The following is a 20,044-nucleotide window of genomic DNA, read 5'->3' on the forward strand; positions in this document are numbered from 1 at the left end:
CTAGGAAAGGGCTTTGAATTTCAGGATAAGGGAATCTCCCTGTCCCCATTGGAAGGGTTGAGAGCTCCCTGCTCCCCACTTTGCCACCCTCTGCCTAAATTGGGGGGGGGAGCAGAAAAATAAATTCCTGGGGTGGCACACAAGGTGCAAAGTTTTGTGTGCAACACATTAAGATTTCTGGAAGGGGAAAATCCCATATATATCAATGACAGGAGTGCACAATGGAGGGAATATCATTGTGGGTTTTTTTGGGGGGGGTCACTTCTTCCCCCATCTAGGGCCGCCCTCTCCAACTGGGAGTGAGCTGACAGTTTCTTGTGCATGATCAGCGTTCGGGGAGGGGGGGGATGTTTACACGGCTAATTCCAAACGACTTTGAACGCCGTCCAAAATGCACACACACGCCCATTATAAATGTCTTTTTCCAGCCCCCCCCCAAACTCCGAGCCGCTCTTGTCCCTCTGCAGAAAACAAAGGCTGTGCAGCTCTGCCAATTCCCACCCCCTCCCGAAAAAACCCACCACTTTTTTTTTTTTGGAACCAAGTTGGAGAAAGTAACATGGAAAGCAATCCTGAGTCGAACCGTACCTGCTTGTCTGTTGCTCTTTTCTGGACCCCCCCCCCCGCCCCAAATTTAAGTCAGCCACCCCCCCCCCCATCAGTTTGCAATGCTTCCAGCTCATAAGTCTGGAATTTGGGGAGTGTGTCTGTGTTGGGATGGGGGGAGGCAGGGAAAAGTCCCTCTCTAGCAAAAAAATACACCCCTTTGTGAATACCTATGGGGAAGCTGGTTGCTTTGGGGAGAGAATGGAGGCGATGGATGATGTCAGGATGTTTTGAGCTGGGCTGGGGGTGCTTTTCCTTGCTTAGACAGGGTTGCTGATGGGGGGGGGGGACGGCGCAGGATGTCTCTGTGCCCCTCCCCGCCTCCAACCGCCTTGCATTCCCACATTATCCGGCCTGTCCTTCAAGTCTACCTTATATGGGCAAAGGCTGCTTTTTTGCTCTCCCGCCCTCCCTCCTTCCGCCTCTATTCCGGTTGGCCGTTCCAGGTGCCAATTCTTATTCTTTCAGTCTCTGCCAGAGTAAAGGGGGGGGGCAGCCTGTTTCCCGCACTGCCCCCCCCCACTTACCTCGCTCTGTTTTCCCGAAATAGAAACGCTCGGTGTCTTGTTTACCCTCTGAACCTAAAAGGAGCAGTCTCCTTTTCTTGCAGAGGCCAAATACCCCGTAGAACCTAGGAACGCAGATAGACTGCCCCTAGAGCTGGAGGCTCCATTAGAAGAGCTGGGCTGCTGGATCACGACAAGGGTCAGCATCCTATTTTCGTAGGGACCAGGGAAAACCCGCAAGCAGCTCTCAAGGTTTACAGCAACTGGGATTCGAAAGCCTCGCTGCCTCTTACCTCTGGCATGTTTTGGTTCAGACAGCTGGCTTTGAGCTGAGCCACCAGAGGTTATATTCCCCCCCCCCAATTTTTTTTTATTGATTTTCACAATATTATAAAAAACAAACACACAAGACAAACAAACAAAACAAACATAGATCATAGCCTTATTGAAAATTACAGTTATTAACTTTGTTAAGTGACTTCCCCGCTTCCCCTTGGTTCAATTTCATTGCATGTCCGTTTAATGGTTTTCCAAATCCCAATTTTTATGAAATTTAACTTAAACTTTAACATCCTTAAATCTTCACCTTATAGAATTAAACATTATTACTTCATCACTTAACATAAATAAAATCCTAAGCCCATTAAGTATCTGCAAGCTATTTCCAGTTAATTTAACTTAGCAAATTTAACTAAATAATCATTAAATTTATTCCATTCTTCCTGATATTCCTCCTCCTTCTGGTCGCGGACTCTTCTGGTCAGGTCGGCTAGCTCTGAAAAATCCATCATCTTCACCTGCCATTCTTCTATTATTGGTAATTCTTGGGTTTTCCACTTTTTAGCTAACAAAATACGAGCAGCAGTTGTGGCATACAAAAATAATTTAACATCTTTCTTGGGCAATTCCAAACCTGTTATTCCAAGAAGAAAGGCCTCTGGTTTCTTTATAAATATATATTTCAACATTTTTTTCAATTCATTATAAATCTTTTCCCAGAAGTCTTTCACCTTGTGACAGGAGCCACCAGAGGTTATAGCTGCTTGGGGGGGCGCCCTTGGCATGGGGGTTTGTGCCCAGGTTGCAGCGCTCTCACTTGGCCCCCGCTGGCCTGGCATTTGCAGTTCCTGGGCCATATCTCAGGGTAGGACACTTGCTTGGCATGCAGAAGGCTCCAGGTTCCTTCCCTGCTGGCAGGATCTGCAAGGTGTAGGGTTGAGGGTGTCCTTCACCTGTAACCCTGGACAGCTGCCGGTCAGAGTAGACAACCCTGAGCTGAACTCAGGCAGCATCCTAAATCTTACACGCCCGGACGCTGCTGGGCAGCTGCATTGGAGTGCAGAAGGCCTGATTGCAGCCTCCCCTCCCCCCCAGGCATCACAACTACCTTTTGAAGTGCTGGGCTTATCTTGATAAGACCCTCCACCTGTTTGCCCTGGAGGGGTCTGTAAGAAGAAGCTAAGGTGTCTCTTACGTAGAGGGGAAACTGAGGCCGAAGGAAGCGAGGGAACTACTTGAGCTGACTTGCAAGTAGCAGGACCCAGGAGTCCTGTTTGCAGTCTTCCTCTTTCTCTCCCCCCCCCCCAACGAGGTTATGAAAGGGAAGGTGGTTTATTTATGCTGTAATTTTTGTGTCTTGGGATACTAGGCTGAGCAAGTTCCACATTTCACAAAACCTTCCTCTCGCAGCAAATGTTCCTCCATTTGTGAGCTGGAAAGAGAGAGAGACCTTTGCTCTTGGGCCTGCAGCCTGACCCCAGAATGCAAACAAACGTTTTGCAAAGGAAAAAATGCGACGGCTGGGGAGAGAGAGAGGACGGGATAGAGAGAAAATGTCGCAGCGGTTTCAACAGCAGCATCCGATTAGATGCCTCTCAAAGGATTCCGGGTACTGCTGAGCCACAGTTTCCCAAGCCGATTCTGAGAAACATTGGCCGTTGCAAAAACGTACGCGTGTGTGTCTGTGTAGGCAGGGCTGAATTGGATTTTATTTATATTTTTGGCATTTATATTGCACCCTTTTCTGCCAGATGGGTGGGGTACCTGGTTCTTCTCCCCTTCCTCATTTAATCCCTACAGCAGCCCTACAAGGTAGATTAGGCTGAGGGATAATAATAATAATAATAATAATAATAATAATAATAATAATAATTTATTATTTATACCCCACCCATCTGGCTGGGCTTCCCCAGCCACTCTGGATGGCTTCCAAAAAAATATTAAAATACTATAATACATCAAACAGAACCCCCAAGCAGCATGCCTGAGTGATGATTCAAACCCTGGTCTCCGAGGTCCTGGTCTGATGCACTCTAACCACTACACTCGACTGCCTCGACTTCAGACCTGCCTGGAATTTTTGACGGTGCATCGCCACCTTCCAAGGGCTGGCAGAGCCCTTGCTTGGCATGCAGAAGGTCCCGGATTCAATCCATGAATTCGTCTCCTGGAGCTGCCAGCCAGTGTAGGCTGAGCTAGGTCTGAGTCGGTAGCGTCCTGTTTAAAACAGCCCTTTGCTAAACTCCATGAGGACTGGCACCTTACTTAGACGGAGGCTGAGCACTTGCAGGCAGGAAACCCCTGGCATTTCCTGGTAATGCCTGCTGTCTGAACCTTTGGAAGCCCCTGCCGGCCAGTGCATGCAACACTGACCTAGGCTGACCAAGTCTCCTCCAGCTTCCTCTGCACCTAGATATATGCCCATCTCGAACGACACACCCATCCGCCTGCTCCGCGGTGCCCGCGGGTGGCATTACAGGGACCCAGTTTCTGCTTTGCAGGTGCCAGCTCTGGCTGGCAGCAGCTGCAGAGCCACACCTCGGGGCTTCTCCGGCCTTGTGCAACCCTCCTCCGGGCGGCTTGGGTCTTTGCCTTCTCTCTTAAAAGCGAGGTAGTCTCGGAAGTGTACCTTGCGTCACTGCGGCCGTGGCGAGATTGTGAAGGGACCTGTGGCTTGCGAGAGCCGGACGTGAGCTGGGGACGCATGATGGGCTGAGGTTGTTGCTCAACAGAACCTGGGAGGGGTGAGGATGAGGTGGATCGGGCCCCTCTCCACCCCCCCGTCGCTCTCGGCTTGAAACCAGAAGGACGTTGCCTGCCTCTTGCTTCATTTATTGCTGATTTATCCCACCTTTTTCTCCCAGGAGCTCCAAGGGGTGCAAAGCTACGGGACCGCCTCTCCTTAAGGTCCATAAACAGCAACACCCTCAGGGTCCCGGGCCCTAAGGAAGTCAGATTAGCCTCAACCAGAGCCAGGGCCTTCTCAGTGATGGCTCCAGCCTGGTGCAGTGCCTGTAACACAGAGTTGTTCTTCCTGGCCTTTGGCTTGGAATCAACTTGATCCCCTCCCCCTCTTTCCTTCTTCCTTTCTCCTTCTGTGATGGAACTCCTATTTGGGGACTTCCCTGGCTTTTTTCTGGCCCACGTAGGACCAGTCTGGATAGTTGGCCTTGGTGAAGATTTGACGTTTTCATCCCCAAAATGTTTTTGAGTTCCTACTGAAATGAGGCTGCATTTTAATCTTGTTTTTAAGTTGTATTTTAATCAATTGTTTTTATACCTGGCGTTAGCCGCCCTGAGCCTGGTCTTGGCTGCGGAGGGCAGGGTCAGTGGCGTAGCGTGGGGGGTGCAGGGGGGGCCGGCCGCACCGGGCACAACATCTGGGGGGGGCGCTCGCACTCGCAGCTCTCTGCCCCTACCTGGCTCACTCACTCTCTCTCACTGCAGTGCTGGCTGTGCGAATCCGATCCGAGCCGCCGGGTCGCCGCCCACTGTGGAGGGGAGGGTGCCAGGCGTGCGGTGCGGTGCGGAGAGAGAGCGAGGGACTATCTGGGGGAGGGACAGTGCAGGGGGGGGGCCCAAATTACTTGCCTTGCCCCGGGTTAGGGGGCGCAAATGACTTGCCTTGCCCCGGGTGCTGACAACCCATGCTACGCCACTGGGCGGGGTATAAATAAAAACTATTATTATTATTATGCACACACTCCTGCCTGTCTTTCTTGCCCTGTTGCAGCGCCACCTCCCCAGCCCTACTTAGGTCTAAAGTACTTGTTGCAAAGTCTCCTCTGAGTTCGCCCTCCAAGCAAAGCCCTCCTTCAGCTTCCTCCAGCCGATTTGTTCTGGTCTTCTCCAGTTGCACGCTGCCTGTTTTCTCCCTACCTCTCGCCCGCTCCCCATTCCTGCTTCCGCAGAGTCGGGGCTGTGCCACAACTCGCCTGCAGCCCAGAGGCAGGAATCGTGGCCCAGGCCTGGCGCTGCCTGTTTGGATTAAGGGAGCGGCTGCCGTTTCCGCTTCACCCTTTGGTGCCTGGAGGGAGGCTCAGCTGCGGGGGAACCCGGTGTTTGTGTGTGCAAGGCCTTCTGTGTTTGGCAGTGCAGAGGGCAGGAACCTGAAAGGCCATTGTTGTTGTTTAGTCGTGTAGTCGTGTCTGACTCTTCGTGACCCCCTGGACCAGAGCACGCCAGGCCCTCCTGTCTTCCACTGCCTCCCACAGTTTGGTCAAACTCATGCTGGTAGCTTCGAGAACACTGTCCCACCATCTCGTCCTCTGTCGTCCCCTTCTCCTTGTGCCCTCCATCTTTCCCAACATCAGGGTCTTTTCCAGGGAGTCCTCTCTTCTCATGAGGTGGCCAAAGTCTTGGAGCCTCAGCTTCAGGATCTGTCCTTCCAGTGAGCACTCAGGGCTGATTTCCTTCAGAATGGAGAGGTTGGATCTTCTTGCAGTCCATGGGACTCTCCAGAGTCTCCTCCAGCACCAGAATTCAAAAGCATCCATTCTTTGACGATCAGCCTTCTTTATGTCCCAGCTCTCACTTCCATACATCACTACTGGGAAAACCATAGCTTTTACTATACGGACCTTTGTTGGCAAGATGATGTCTCTGCTTTTTAAGATGCTGTCTAGGTTTGCCATCGCCTTTCTCCCAAGGAGCAGGCGTCTTTTAATTTCATGGCTGCTGTCACCATCTGCAGTCAACATAAGGCCATAGTAATAATAATAATAATAATAATAATAATAATAATAATAATAATAATTGTTGCTGCGTTCCAAAGGAAGGATCCCAGGACCCAGGGTTTCCCAAACTTGGGTCTCTAGCTCCTATAGGACTACAACTCCCATCACCCCTAGCTAGCAGGACCAATGGTCAGGGATGATGGAGATTGTACAGTGAGGGGAAAAACATATTTGATCTCCTGCGTTTGCCCTCTGACAAAGAAATAACGAGTCCATTAATTTTAATGGTAGGTTTATTGTAGCTGTGAGAGACAGAATAACAACAGGAAAACCCCCAGAAACCCAGAAGACAAAAATCAGAGATTGATATGCATTGTTGTTGTTTAGCCATTTAGTCATGTCCGCCTCTTCGTGACCCCCTGGGGCCAGAGCACACCAGGCCCTCCTGTCTTCTACTGCCTCCCGCAGTTTGGTCAGACTCATGCTGGTAGCTTCGAGAACACTGTCCCACCATCTCGTCCTCTGTCGTCCCTTTCTCCCTGTGCCCTCCATCTTTCCCAACATCAGGGTCTTTTCCAGGGTGTCTTCACTTCTCATGAGGTGGCCAAAGTCTTGGAGCCTCAGCTTCAGGATCTGTCCTTCCAGTGAGCACTCAGGGCTGATTTCCTTCAGAATGGAGAGGTTTGATCTTCTTGCAGTCCATGGGACTCTCAAGAGTCTCCTCCAGCACCAGAATTCAAAAGCATCCATTCTCTGGCGATCAGCCTTCTATATGGTCCAGCTCTCACTTCCATACATCACTACTGGGAAAACCAGAGCTTTAAGTATACAATAATAATAAGTTTTATTTATACCACGCCCTCCCCAGCCAAGACCGGGCTCAGGGCGGCTAACAAACAATGATAAAAACAAGTTGATTGAAATGCAACTTTAAAAACAAGATTAAAATACAACATTAAAACATTAAAATGCAGCCTCTTCACAGGAGGAGAAAGGAAAAAAGAAAGATGGGGAGGGGATCAAGTTGATTCCAAGCCAGGCGGAACAACTCTGTCTTACAGGCCCTGCGGAAAGAAATCAGATCCCGCAGGGCCCTGGTCTCATGAGACAGAGCGTTCCACCAGGCTGGGGCCAGTGTTGAAAACGCCCTGCCTCTGGTTGAGGTTAAGCTGACTTCCTTAGGGCCCGGGACCTCTAGGGTGTTGCTATTTATGGACCTTAAGGTCCTCCGTGGGGCAGACCAGGAGAGGCGGTCCCATAGCTACGAGGGTCCTAGGCCGTGAAGGGCTTTAAAGGTCAAAACCAGCACCTTAAATCTGAGTAAGTAAGAGGGAGGGCTCGACCAGGCTGCTTGGGAGTGCCCAGACCCAACGGACAAAATCTCCCCTCTTTTGCTAGATGAGAGGGCTATCGATGGACGCTGCCTATGCGCACTCTGTGGCAGCAAGGCTGCGGCAGGAGAGGGAGAGTTGCTCTTGCGCTCAGAATCCCGCCTGTGGATTTCCGTGTACATGTGCTTAGTTATGAGAAGAGGCGACCAGGCCATTATTGGCCTGATCCGGCACTCGGGCTCTTCTTAGGCTCTTTTTGGCACATGCATGTTTGCGCACGCACACAAATGGTGTGGTTTTGAGGCTGTTTCTGTTTCCCAGACCTTGGTCAACCTCTCTCCCCCCGTTGCATTCTATCAGCTCCTTCTATACCTCCCTTTGTGCATGAAGACCCCAGACAGTAAAAGACACATGTGTACATATGCGCGCCTGCGCACGCGCGCACACACACACAGAGTGTCCTTGCCAGCCTGGCTGCTTTTCCTGTTCTGCCAGTTGCCACAATTCTCTGAGTACCCTTGTGCTAAGAGAGGAAGCTGGTGGAGACCTCACCTGGCAACTTTGTGTGCATGGAGGGGGGTATGATTGGGTGCGGAGAAGAGATGGCTGTGGAAATCACCCGGGGCACATGGTGGTCTGCGTGTCCAGGCGCCTCGAGTCCCGTGCGGAACTTGCCACCGGCTTCCTATAGAGTTACTTCTCTGTCCCACCTGCCTGCCCAAGGTTCTAGTCCTCAGCATTCTGCATGGAAACATTCCACAAGGATGCCCCTCCATTTTCCCTTTCTTTCCCTCACCCCGCCCCCCCCCCCCCAATGGTGGACTGGCAGCCCTGGACTACTTAAGCGGATTAAATTGCAAACACCTTTCTTGTTTTTTGATTTGCATAATTCAGCCCAGCCTTGGAATTTGGGCTTCCTGGTTGCAGATAAGCTCGTATTTTGCATTTGCTGCCTTGTATGTTAAACGTGTCCCCATCTGGCCCGCTCTCATACATTTTAATGTCGGTTTAGCGGTGCCTTAGGACAGCTAACCCTTTCGGCAAGACTTTAAATCTGCAAAGTATATTTTATGAGCCGCTGCATTTCCCCTGAGCAGTGGCCGTTTTACAGAGTGGGGAACTGAGGCAGAGAGAGAGACTTCTCCATAGCCAGTGGTCGTAACCTGTGCAGAGATGGAGTGTGTGTGCACATGGGAATATTTCAGGTCATGCAGATCCAGTTCTCTATCCATTGAGGCTTCATGTTTGCACATGCTGTTCCCTCCCCCCGCCCCCGGCCCCCGGAGTCTCTGCAAGATCAGGAGGGTTCAGCAGCCCAGTGTGGAGCGTCTGCTTGGCCAGAATTTCTGCGCATGGTGGTTTCGACAAGCCTTTTTTCAGCTTCCTCTTGCAGAAACCCCCGGGTTAAGCGATAGCTGTGCGGTTGCCACACAGAGGTCAGGAGCTGTTGAGGCTTGCGACAGGAGGGGGGGGCAGGGTGACTCCATTCCCCTGAACGGCCTGTGGGTTTTCCCCAGAATATATTTCTGGACCCATTCTGCTGCGCGAAGTTCAACTGCTGGGAAGTATAATTAAGGATAAAGCAATCAAGGCTATGGAGGCAGTGAGAGATTTTACTTTCTTGGGCTCCACGATCACGGCAGATGGTGACAGCAGCCACGAAATTAAAAGACGCCTGCTTCTTGGGAGGAAAGCAATGACACACCTAGACAGCATCTTAAAAAGCAGAGGCATCACCTTGCCAACAAAGGTCCGTATAGTAAAAGCTATGGTTTTCCCAGTAGTGATGTGTGGAAGTGAGAGCTGGACCATCAAGAAGGCTGATCGCCAAAGAATGGATGCTTTTGAATTCTGGTGCCAGAGGAGACTCTTGAGAGTCCCATGGACTGCAAGAAGATCAGACCTCTCCATTCTGAAGGAAATCATCCCTGAGTGCTCACTGGAAGGACAGATCATGAAGCTGAGACTCCAAGACTTTGGCCACCTCATGAGAAGAGAAGACTCCCTGGAAAAGACCCTGATGTTGGAAAAGATGGAGGGCACAAGGAGAAGGGGACGACAGAGGACGTGATGGTGGGACAGTGTTCTCGAAGCTACCAGCATGAGTTTGACCAAACTGCGGGAGGCAGTGGAAGACAGGAGTGCCTGGCGCGCTCTGGTCCATGGGGTCACGAAGAGGCGGACACGATTAAACAACAACAACAACAAAATCAAGGCTATAGAAGAACAAGCCTTGCTTGAAGCAGAGGCAGCATGGCTTCTGCAAGGACAAGTCCTATCTCCCAAAGTTCTTTGAGTTTAAACGAGCATATCCTGGAAGGAGCCTTTAAAAAAAGTCCCGTATGCTCAGAGACTTTGTGCCTGTTCATTGGGGGAGATAGGAAGCCCAGAGCACTTGTTCTTTAGATGTCCCTTTTATGAAAAAGCACGTAGTGAGACCATTGATCCCCTGCTGGTGAGGCTCGCTGACCTCCCAGAAAAGCAAAAATTAGACCTTTTCCTGTTAGGCAAAGATCATAAGACGACCCGGACGGTCGCCAGATTCTGTGTACAGATCTGTAGGCACAGACCATCCCTCGACACAAACTAGTTCATTAGTTCGTTAAGAAAATCCCCAAACTCTGTTCCATGGGTGACCCTGGGTCATCTTTCTGCGGTAGCTTATCTTAAAGTTTTAAGCATCTATACACTTATCGCATTTATAAATTTTAAATTTATTGTTGTACATTGTTTTAAATGTTTGTTTTATTTCTGGTTTTTTTCCAAAAAAAATTATTGATTTCCCACAAAAATTTTAAGCACACAAACACATAAACAAACAAATAAAAATCCTAACCTTATTAACACTAATCTTTTTAACATTGTTAAGTGACTTCCTCGTATCCCCCTGGTTGAATTTCAGTGTGTATCATTTTAACGGTTTTCCAAAACCAGTATTCTTATAAAATTAACTTAATCATGTAACATCTTTCTTTCTTTCCAATTTAGCATTAAACATATTAATTCATCACATTACATATTTCAATCCTAAGCCTATCGGGTATTTGCAAGCTTTTCCATTTAATTTAACTTGACATATTTAACTAAATAGTCTTTAAATTTCGACCATTCTTCCTGGTACTCCTCCTCCTTCTGGTCACGGACTCTTCCAATCAGGTCAGCTGGCTCCGAAAAATCCATCATCTTGTTTGTTTTCATAGAATCATAGAATCGTAGAGTTGGAAGAGACCCCAAGGGCCATCGAGTCCAACCCCCTGCCAAGCAGGAAACACCATCAGAGCACTCCTGACATATGGTTGTCAAGCCTCTGCTTAAAGACCTCCAAAGAAGGAGACTCCACCACACTCCTTGGCAGCAAATCCCACTGTCGAACAGCTCTTACTGTCAGGAAGTTCTTCCTAATGTTTAGGTGGAATCTTCTTTCTTGTAGTTTGGATCCATTGCTCCGTGTCCGCTTCTCTGGAGCAGCAGAAAACAACCTTTCTCCCTCCTCTATGTGACATCCTTTTCTATATTTGAACATGGCTATCATATCACCCCTTAACCTCCTCTTCTCCAGGCTAAACATGCCCAGCTCCCTTAGCCGTTCCTCATAAGGCATCGTTTCCAGGCCTTTGACCATTTTGGTTGCCCTCCTCTGGACACATTCCAGTTTGTCAGTGTCCTTCTTGAACTGTGGTGCCCAGAACTGGACACAGTACTCCAGGTGAGGTCTGACCAGAGCAGAATACAGTGGCACTATTACTTCCCTTGATCTAGATGCTATACTCCTATTGTATAATGGGATTGTACCCCCAAGTGTGTTTTATAAGCTGGTTTCAGACCATGATAATTTATTTTTTTAAAAAAAGCACACAAGCAGACGTGAGTTAGGGTGCTTGAACTCTCAAATAGGTTCTTGACAAAATGCCTCGCCGACAATTCCTGAGTTCTGTTGTGCATCAGGAACCGGTTAAGTAGCAGGAAGCGATAAAGGGACACTTCTCTAAAGGGGGAGAAGCAGAAAGTGGAAACCTTTTCTCTCCACACCCCCCCCCCCAAAGGTCAGAATTGGGTTCTGTTCTTTTTAACCCGTTCATAAACCATCTAGAGTTAGGAGTGAGCAAGCCAAGTCTGCTGATTATACTAAAATGGTTCTGGGTCGTTAAAACAAAAAGAGACTGTGAGGAGTTCCGAAAGGACCTCTCCAACCTAAGTGAATGGGTGGTAAGGCGGCGATTGCAATTTGTTGTAAACCAGGGTAAAATGAGGCATTTCAGGCCAAAAAAACTCTGTAAATTTCACACTTATGCTCACAGGGTCTGAACTGACGGGGACTGACCAAGAATGAGACCTTGGGGTCGTAAGTAGACAAAGATGTCAAGTATGTGGTAGTTGTGAAAAAAGGCAAATTCCATGCTAGGGATGATGATGATGATTAATAATAATAATAATAATAGTAAATAATTTATTTATACCCCGCCCGTCTGGCTGGGCTTCCCCAGCCACTCTGGGCGGCTTCCAACCAAATATTAAAATACAGTAATACATCAAACATTAAAAGCTTCCCTGAACAGGGCTGCCTTCAGATGTCTTCTAAAAGTCTGGTAGTTGTTGTTCTCTTTGACATCTGGTGGGAGGGCGTTCCACAGGGCGGGCGCCACCACTGAGAAGGCCCTCTGCCTGGTTCCCTGTAGCTTGGCTTCTCGCAGGGAGGGAACCGCCAAAATGCCCTCGGAGCTGGACCTCAGTGTCCAGGCAGAAAGATGGGGGTGGAGACACTCCTTCAGGTATACTGGGCCTTTGAGGCCGTTTAGGGCTTTAAAGGTCAGCACCAACACTTTGAATTGTGCTCGGAAACGTACTGGGAGCCAATGTAGGTCTTTCAGGACTGGTGTTCTGTGGTCTAGGCGGCCGCTCCCAGTCACCAGTCTAGCTGCCGCATTCTGAATTAATTGCAGTTTCCGGGTCACCTTCAAAGGTAGCCCCACGTAGAGTGCATTGCAGTAGTCCAAGCAAGAGATAGCCAGATAATTGGATAATTTGGAAATGGGTTCAAAATAAAACTTCTCATAGAATGTTGTTGTACAAATCTGTGATCTGGTCACGTTTGGGACGCTGTGTGTTGTTCTGGTTGCCTTAACTCAGAAAGGGTTTGGAAAAGGTTCAGAAAACAGCATCTGAGATGATCAAGGGGAGGGACTCTCCTGCGAATAAAAGGTTGCAGCATTTGGGACTTCTGAGTTTAGAGGAAAGTTGCGTAAGTGGCAACATGATAGTTTATAAAATTATTCATGGCATTGAGAAAGCAGCGTCAGGAAAAGTTTCGTTTTCCTCTCTCACTGCACTGGAACTAACGGATGCCAAATGTTGGAAGATTTGGGACTGATAAAAGGAAGGACTTCTTCACACGGCACAGAGTTAGCCTGTGGAACTCCCTCCCACATGAGGCAGGGATGGCTTTAAAATCGAGGAGGAGAGGGCTATCGGTGGCTACTAGCCAAAATGGGTGTCTTATTGCACTCCTGCCCTGCCTGGAGATTTCCCCAAAGGCACCTGGTTTTCACTGAGCTTCAGGCCGGAAGCTGGGTTAAGCCAGGAGTGAGGGATACCTGTGGCTTTTCCAGGTAGCATTGGACTACAACTCCCATAATCCCCAGCAGCCAGCTGTGGCAGAGGAGTACGGCTTCCCTCATCCTTTCCAACGTATTTATTTATCACCAGTTTACCCTCCAAGATGCTCAGGGTGATTTGGCCTCGCTCCTTCCCCCCTTTATCCCTCACAACAACAGCCCTGTGAGGCGGGTTTGGCTGAAAGAGAATGTGATTGGCCCAGCCAGTGAACTTAATTGCAGAATAGGTGGTTTAAACCGTAGGCCACCTTTCTCAAAGTCCCCAAACCTATTTCACAAGTCCCCAAATCTTTTTTTTTATATATAATTTTTATTAATTTTCAAACATAATAGCTATTATACATTTCACCAAATTTCACATCTTATACAATCTTTTTGGACTTCCATCAGCACCTCTGGTGACCTTCCATTTTTATAATTTCTTCCGCATTTCTTAAGTTCATATTGCCTTTAATTATCATCACTGACGTCATCCTTTTCATTCAATAATGCAATATTTCCAAGTATTCCCCTTACAAAACTTCCTGCAAACCTACAAATGTAATCTGGTCATCACAGCTACTTTTCAAATAGTCCGTAAATTTACGTCAATCTTCTGTGAATCTCTGGTCCCGCCGGTTTCGAATTCTTCCCGTTAGTTTGTCTAGTTCTGCACAATCCATCAATTTCATCCTCCAATCTTCTTTCGTTGGTAATTCTTCCACAAGTCTCCAAATCTTATCCTTGATCAGGCGTTGTTGGTTCCCATTTCCCCATTGGGTATATATACGTATTTAGCTGACTCTCAGCCATCTTGCTGCTCTTGCCCTGTTGCATCTTGCCTTAAGCAGGCAGCCATTCAACAGGGGCAGCTGTCTGTGGCAAAGTGAGCTGCACCTGATGGATTTCTGCCTGGCTCTCAGTGCTGTTAAGGCAGGAGAGCTGGAGGGAGCAGGGGAGGCTGGAGACGAGAGGAAGAAGCCCAGCAGCTCCAGGGGCAAGCACGTGCCTTTGCCCCCCCTCCCCGCCACTGGCCCCTGAGGACCCATATAAGGCCGGACCTCTGGGGAATCCAGGCAGAAGGGGCTGCGGAAACTCTCTTCCCTGCCAACAGTACATTTCTCCTGCCTCTTGTTTGGGGCTTCTGTGACTTGATGTTTTGCAGATCTTTCCATCCACACCGATGGAGGCCATGTGTCAGGTCTCGCTGTGTTTGTGACAGGCCTCCCAAGGCATGCTTCTGAATTCCGTGGGGGGGGGGTGGAAATCTCAGCTGGGGTTGCCAACTTTTTTTCTTGCTCCTGCTCCTCTGCCTTTAACTGCAGCCATGCACATCAATTGCAAGTGATTTTTTTAAGGGGAAGTTACAATTTTCCAGCAAAGATATGCTTCTTCAATAGACAGGGGAGAGCATCACTTGCCCCCCCTTTTTTGGCATGTTAGGATGCAGAGGAGCAAGGCTAGTTTTTTAAATAAAAAAGTGGCAACCCTGATGGCTGTCGGGTCAAAGTTGGAGTCCGCAAATTGAGAGCAAGTTCTTAAGGAACGTGTGCTTTTCTGAGTCCCCCCCCAGTTAGAGAACCCATTTCCGTGTGATATCAGGCTGTCCTCATCTCTGGTGTCTGTGAAATGGGCCTTAAGAACTCATTTATTTATGTATTTGGGAGGCAGTTTTGTCAGAAAAGCAATACAGAAAGCTTTTAAATAAATAAACATTGCAGTATAACATTGCAGTACTCAGACTGTCAACTTCTCTCTTTTAAAACTGAGCACAGAGAAGAATAGGGTTCTGTTCATATTTGCATAATGGAGAAATGCAATTTGCTTAATGTTAGTGGAACAGCTCTTTCCTCTTCCCTGGGTAATGTTTTTTTCAGATGGGAATGGGGTGGGGAGGTTTCTACCTACTTTTTACCAGCTACTACGCTAAATTTGACTGTATTGAAAGTAGTTCGGGGCTGGGATATTTTGCGTGTTTGTAAATATTTTTTATTTCATTTTACGATGCGTATATATAACAGAACAGCGGGTTTGAAAATAAAAAAGATGAAGAATAAAACTGGAAAATAAGGAAGTGGAATGCGTACGCAGGAGTCAAAATAATGAAAATCTAAGTACAGTGGTATCTTGGTTCTCAAACTTTATCCATTCCGGAAGTTAGAATGTTGTATTATTTTATTGTTGTTAGCCGCTCTGAGCCTGGCTTCAGCTGGGGAGGGCGGGATATAAATAATAAAAAATTATTATTATTATTATTATTATTATTAGTTCCAAAACCAAAACACTCCAAAACCAAGGTGCACTTTCCCATAGAAAGCAATGCAAAATGGATTCATCCGTTCCAGACTTTTAAAAAACAACCCCTTAAAAAGCAACTTAACATGAATTTTACTATCTAACAAGATCATCGATCCATAAAATGAAAACAATAAACAATGTACTGCAGTTACACAATCAATTAATCAGCAGCTGAACTGGGTTCCACACAGTCACAAAAACAAAAATGAAAGCTGCAATAATGAAAAATATATAGCAAAAACAGATGTCAGCATAGCACCCAAAACAGAAGCGTAACACTCAGATCAGAAGCATAACACTCAAAAGGGAGTTCTGCTTCCGAAAAAAGTTCACAAACTGGAACACTTACTTCCGAGTTTGCAGTGTTTCGGTTCCAAGTTGTTTGAGTACCAAGGCGCTTGAGAACCAAGGCGCCACTGTAAAGAACGTTGACGTTATTTGGTAGTTTGTGAAATAAATAAGGGAATTATCGAGTCAAGTTCCAGATGTGCTAGGCCTGCGATGAGAGTTGTTTTGAAAATGACGATTCTGCTATATACGTAACCAAAGAATGCAGGTCATCCCTTTTGAAATCTCAAATTATGTGTAATTTTCTCCATTGTATCTCAATTCCGGACTGAGCGCTACCCAGCGCCCAGTGTAAAATTCTGGGCTGTTTTTCCATTGAGCTGCAATTAGCATTCGAGTGACAAAGGAAGCAAAAGGCGGTGGATAACAATTAAGGATTTATTATGTTTTCTGAATGTATTGGAAAATTTATATAGAAAGGTTTATTTTGTGTACATTCAGTTGTAAGATAAAACATATGTGATGGGACTTGACAGGAAGTCAAAATTGAAGAAAAGCTTTTGTAAGATAAAAGGGGGGAAATACTTATTTTCATTATTATCATTATTAATTTTGTGTGTGTGTGTTTTGTATGGAATGTTTGGGAGGAAATAAGACGGTAAATAACACATAAACAAAATATTGATGCATGTATTTTTTATTTCTCAATTATATTTTGTGGTAGTATGGTTGTAATGTTTTTTGTAGCATAAAATCATTCAGTAAAAATTATAAAAAAAAAAGAGCTGCAATTAGCTATCCTAGGTGCCAAGATCATATAGAAGCCTAGTTCTTTTGATGATGCGTCTTACACTGGTACCCTCAAAGCGTGTGTGTGTGTTGCCCCACACTTTTCCTGGTGGGGGTCTTTGTGCCCTGGCTTAGCTTCACTCTCTCCTTCCTGTTTTTCCCACCTCCCCAAACCCAGTGAGTCCGTCGTCTGCACCACCCGAGCCACTGTGATGCTGTATGATGATGCCAACAAGAAATGGGTGCCCGCGGGGAGCGGACCCCAGGCCTTCAGCCGCATCCAAATCTACCACAGCCCGGTCAATAACACGTTCAGGGTCGTGGGGAGAAAGATGCAGCCGGACCAACAGGTAAGGACCCCCCCCCCACAGCAAAGATGAGGGAGGGGAAGGGAGGTCTGCCTCTCCTGTGATGTTAAAGCAGGCTTCCACAACATCGGTCCTTCTGATGTTTTGAGGCTGCAATTCCCATCATCCCTGACCACTGGTCCTGCTAGCTAGGGATCATGGGAGTTGTAGGCCAAAAAACACCTGAAGGGCTAAGGTTGAGGAAGCCTGTGTTAGAGCATCTCCAGTGTCGCCATAGCAACCACCCTGGCTCTGGTACCCAAAGGGGCTCTTTCTCTCTCTCTCTCTCCCCTCTCCTGGTGTCTGGGGCTCTCCCCTATTTATTTACGTAATTTCGTAGAATTTATACTTGCCTCAAAGCAGTTTACAAAACAGTAAAATTACAGGCTAATACCTTAGAAAAAAAATTAAATTAAGCAGTAAACTAAAAACCAGATGGACACACATGTCAATGTTCCCAACCTCTCCAGGTACAAATAAATGTTTTTAGCGTGCACAGAAAAGGGTGCTGCGAAGTCGCCTGCCTGCTGTCAACAGGCAGGGAGTTCCAATAGTGCCACACTAAAATATCGACTTCCAACCCCCTGCGAAGAGGAGAGGGAGGGGAAGGGTTTTGGGGGGAGCTGGCTAGGTCACTTCATCGTTCATTTTGCATTTTGTTAAACCGCTGCATGTTTTCAAGGAGTCCTTGGCCTTCCGACAACTCCCTGCTAATCTGAGTTTGCTGCCGTGCCCATTTTACAGACGGAGCAAACTGAGGCTGATGTCAACAGGCAGGGAGTTCCAATAGTGCCACACTAAAATATTGACTTCTTACAAACGCGGAATGGAGATGGTGGCTCAGGCTTTCCCGTCCTCTTATTTTGACCCGCTGAATATCTTGCCGTTACAAAAGGAAGGAACCGAAGGAGCAGCAGAGCCTCACTTGGCTCTCAGGTCGTGTCAAAGGGGTCAGGTTTGGCACCAGGGGAGGGTCCCACAGCAGCCCAGAGGAGGCCCTTCTGCCTGTCACTGTCTGCTTCTTATCTGAAGCCCATGGCACCCAAAGGAATCCACTGGCAGTTCCTTTACACCCGTTACCCTGACCTGCTCGGTCCAGCCTTTGCCAACCAAGGAGGTTTCCGTCCAAAATGCAGTGGTGCCCCGCAAGACGAATGCCTCGCAAGACGGAAAACCCGCTAGACGAAAGGGTTTTCCGTTTTGGAGGTGCTTCACAAAACGAATTTGCTATGGGCTTGCTTCGCAAGACGAAAATGTCTTGCGATTCCTGGGGTCCCCCCCCCCTTTTCCCCAAGCCCCTAAGCCGCTTAACAGCTGTTCGCTAAGCCGCTTATCAGCTGATCTAAGCCGCTAATAGCCTTTTAGCAGCTAATCCACTAATCCCTTAAGCCTTTAATAGCCGCTAATAGCACTAATCCCCTAATGGGCTTGCTTTGCAAGACGAAAAACCGCAAGACGAAGAGACTCGCAGAACGGATTCTTTCCGTCTTGCGAGGCACCACTGTGCTTGTAATAATTTATAAGAATAATTTATTATTTGTACCCCACCCATCCGGCTGGGTCTCTCCAGCCACTCTGGGCGGCTTCCACAGAGACCAAAAACACACTAAAATGTCACACATTGAAAACTTCCCTGAACAGGGCTGCCTTAAAATGTCTTCTGAATGTCAGGTAGTTGTTGTCTCTTTGACATATGGTGGGTGGGCGTTCCACAGGGCGGGCGCCATCACCGAGAAGGCCCTCTGCCTGGTTCCCTGTAACTTCACTTCTCGTAGTGAGGGAACCGCCAGAAGGCCCTCGGAGCTGGACCTCAGTGTCCGGGCAGAATGATGGGGGTGGAGACGCTCCTTCAGGTCTACTGGGCCTTTGAGGCCGTTTAGGGCTTTCAAGGTCAGCACCAACACTTTGAATTGTGCTCGGAAACGTACTGGGAGTCAATGTAGGTCTTTCAGGACTGGTGTTATGTGGTCTCGGCGGCCGCTCCCAGTCACTAGTCTAGCTGCCGCATTCTGGATTAATTGCAGTTTCCTGGTCACCTTCAAAGGTAGCCCCACATAGAGCGCATGGCAGTAGTCCAAGCGGGAGATAACTAGAGCATGCACCACTCTGGTGAGACAGTCCGCGGGCAGGTAGGGTCTCATCCTGCGTACCAGATGGAGCTGATGAACAGCTGCCCTGGACACAGAACTGACCTGCACCTCCATGGACAGCTGTGAGTCCAAAATGACTCCCAGGCTGCGCACCTGGTCCTTCAGGGGCACAGGTACCCCATTCAGGACCAGGGAGTCCCCCACACCTGCCCTCCTCATCCCCCCAAATGAGTCCTTCTGTCTTGTCAGGATTCAACCTCAATCTGTTAGCCGCCATCCATCCTCCAACCGCCTCCAGACACTCACACAGGACCTTCACCGCCTTCACTGGTTCTGATTTAAAAGAGAGGTAGAGCTGGGTATCATCTGCATACTGATGAACACCCAGCCCAAACCCCCTGATGATCTCTCCCAGCGGCTTCATATAGATATTAAAAAGCATGGGGGAGAGGACAGAACCCCGAGGCACCCCCCCCCCCGGGTGCTTGTGCGCCCTGCCTGAGGCTGATGGGACCTGTAGTTTTTATGAGGCAGCTGGAGGGCACCACGTTGGCAAAATCCCTCTTGGCTCAGCTTTTCTTTTACCCTCTCCCAAAGGTGGTCATCAACAGCCCGATTGTGAAAGGGCTAAAATACAACCAGGCTACGCCCAACTTTCACCAGTGGCGAGATGCCCGCCAAGTCTGGGGGCTAAACTTTGGCACCAAAGAGGACGCTAGCCAGTTTGCTGGTGGGATGATGGCCGCCCTGGAGGCTCTGGATTCAGGTGAGGGGGAGATGGGAGAATCGGGCATCTTGCTGGAGGTGCCAGGAGGGCCTTAAACTTGCAAGGGAGAAGGGCGAGACCCGCCCTGGTCTGCTCTGGCTCTAAATCCTGATTTTTTCACACCCCGCAGGAAACTCTGCAGCTCCACGGCCCATCCAGAACGGCCCCACGGCGGAAGAAATGGCGGAGCAGCAGAAAAGGTACTGCGGAACTCCCCGCTACTGCGTTGTTTTACTGCCCTGAGCAACGCCTTGCGGGGCCTCTGCCTGCTCCAGTTTAGTACCAAACTAGGTTCACGGGGACTGATGGGCACCAGGTTGACAGAGGCTGGACCAGGCTGCGTCCTCTTTGCTTTTGCCCTCAAAAGAGGCACAGGCTTCAATTCCTTTAAGGTCATAGAATGGTAGCGCTGGAGGGGAAAGGGTCATCTAGTCCAGCCCCCTGCAAAAAGGAGGGGGAGGGGAAGGATTTGCAGGA

The 20,044-nt window shown here is 48.4% G+C and overlaps 1 protein-coding gene across 7 annotated transcripts in view; it reads left to right on the forward strand.

The window, feature by feature from the left end:
• VASP (vasodilator stimulated phosphoprotein) overlaps window positions 1-20,044 on the forward strand; it is a 43,837-nt gene that overhangs the window by 14,120 nt on the left and 9,673 nt on the right. For all 7 annotated transcript variants that reach the window (XM_083455359.1, XM_083455355.1, XM_083455357.1 and 4 more), the window contains 3 exons: window positions 16,543-16,714; window positions 19,399-19,567; window positions 19,698-19,767. In XM_083455359.1, coding sequence (XP_083311485.1) covers window positions 16,543-16,714; window positions 19,399-19,567; window positions 19,698-19,767 — 411 coding nt within the window. The remainder of the gene's footprint in view (window positions 1-16,542; window positions 16,715-19,398; window positions 19,568-19,697; window positions 19,768-20,044) is intronic.

This window comes from Podarcis tiliguerta (genome assembly GCF_965153285.1).
Source record: "Podarcis tiliguerta genome assembly, chromosome: 8".
In the NCBI taxonomy this organism is placed as follows: Eukaryota; Metazoa; Chordata; class Lepidosauria; order Squamata; family Lacertidae; genus Podarcis; species Podarcis tiliguerta.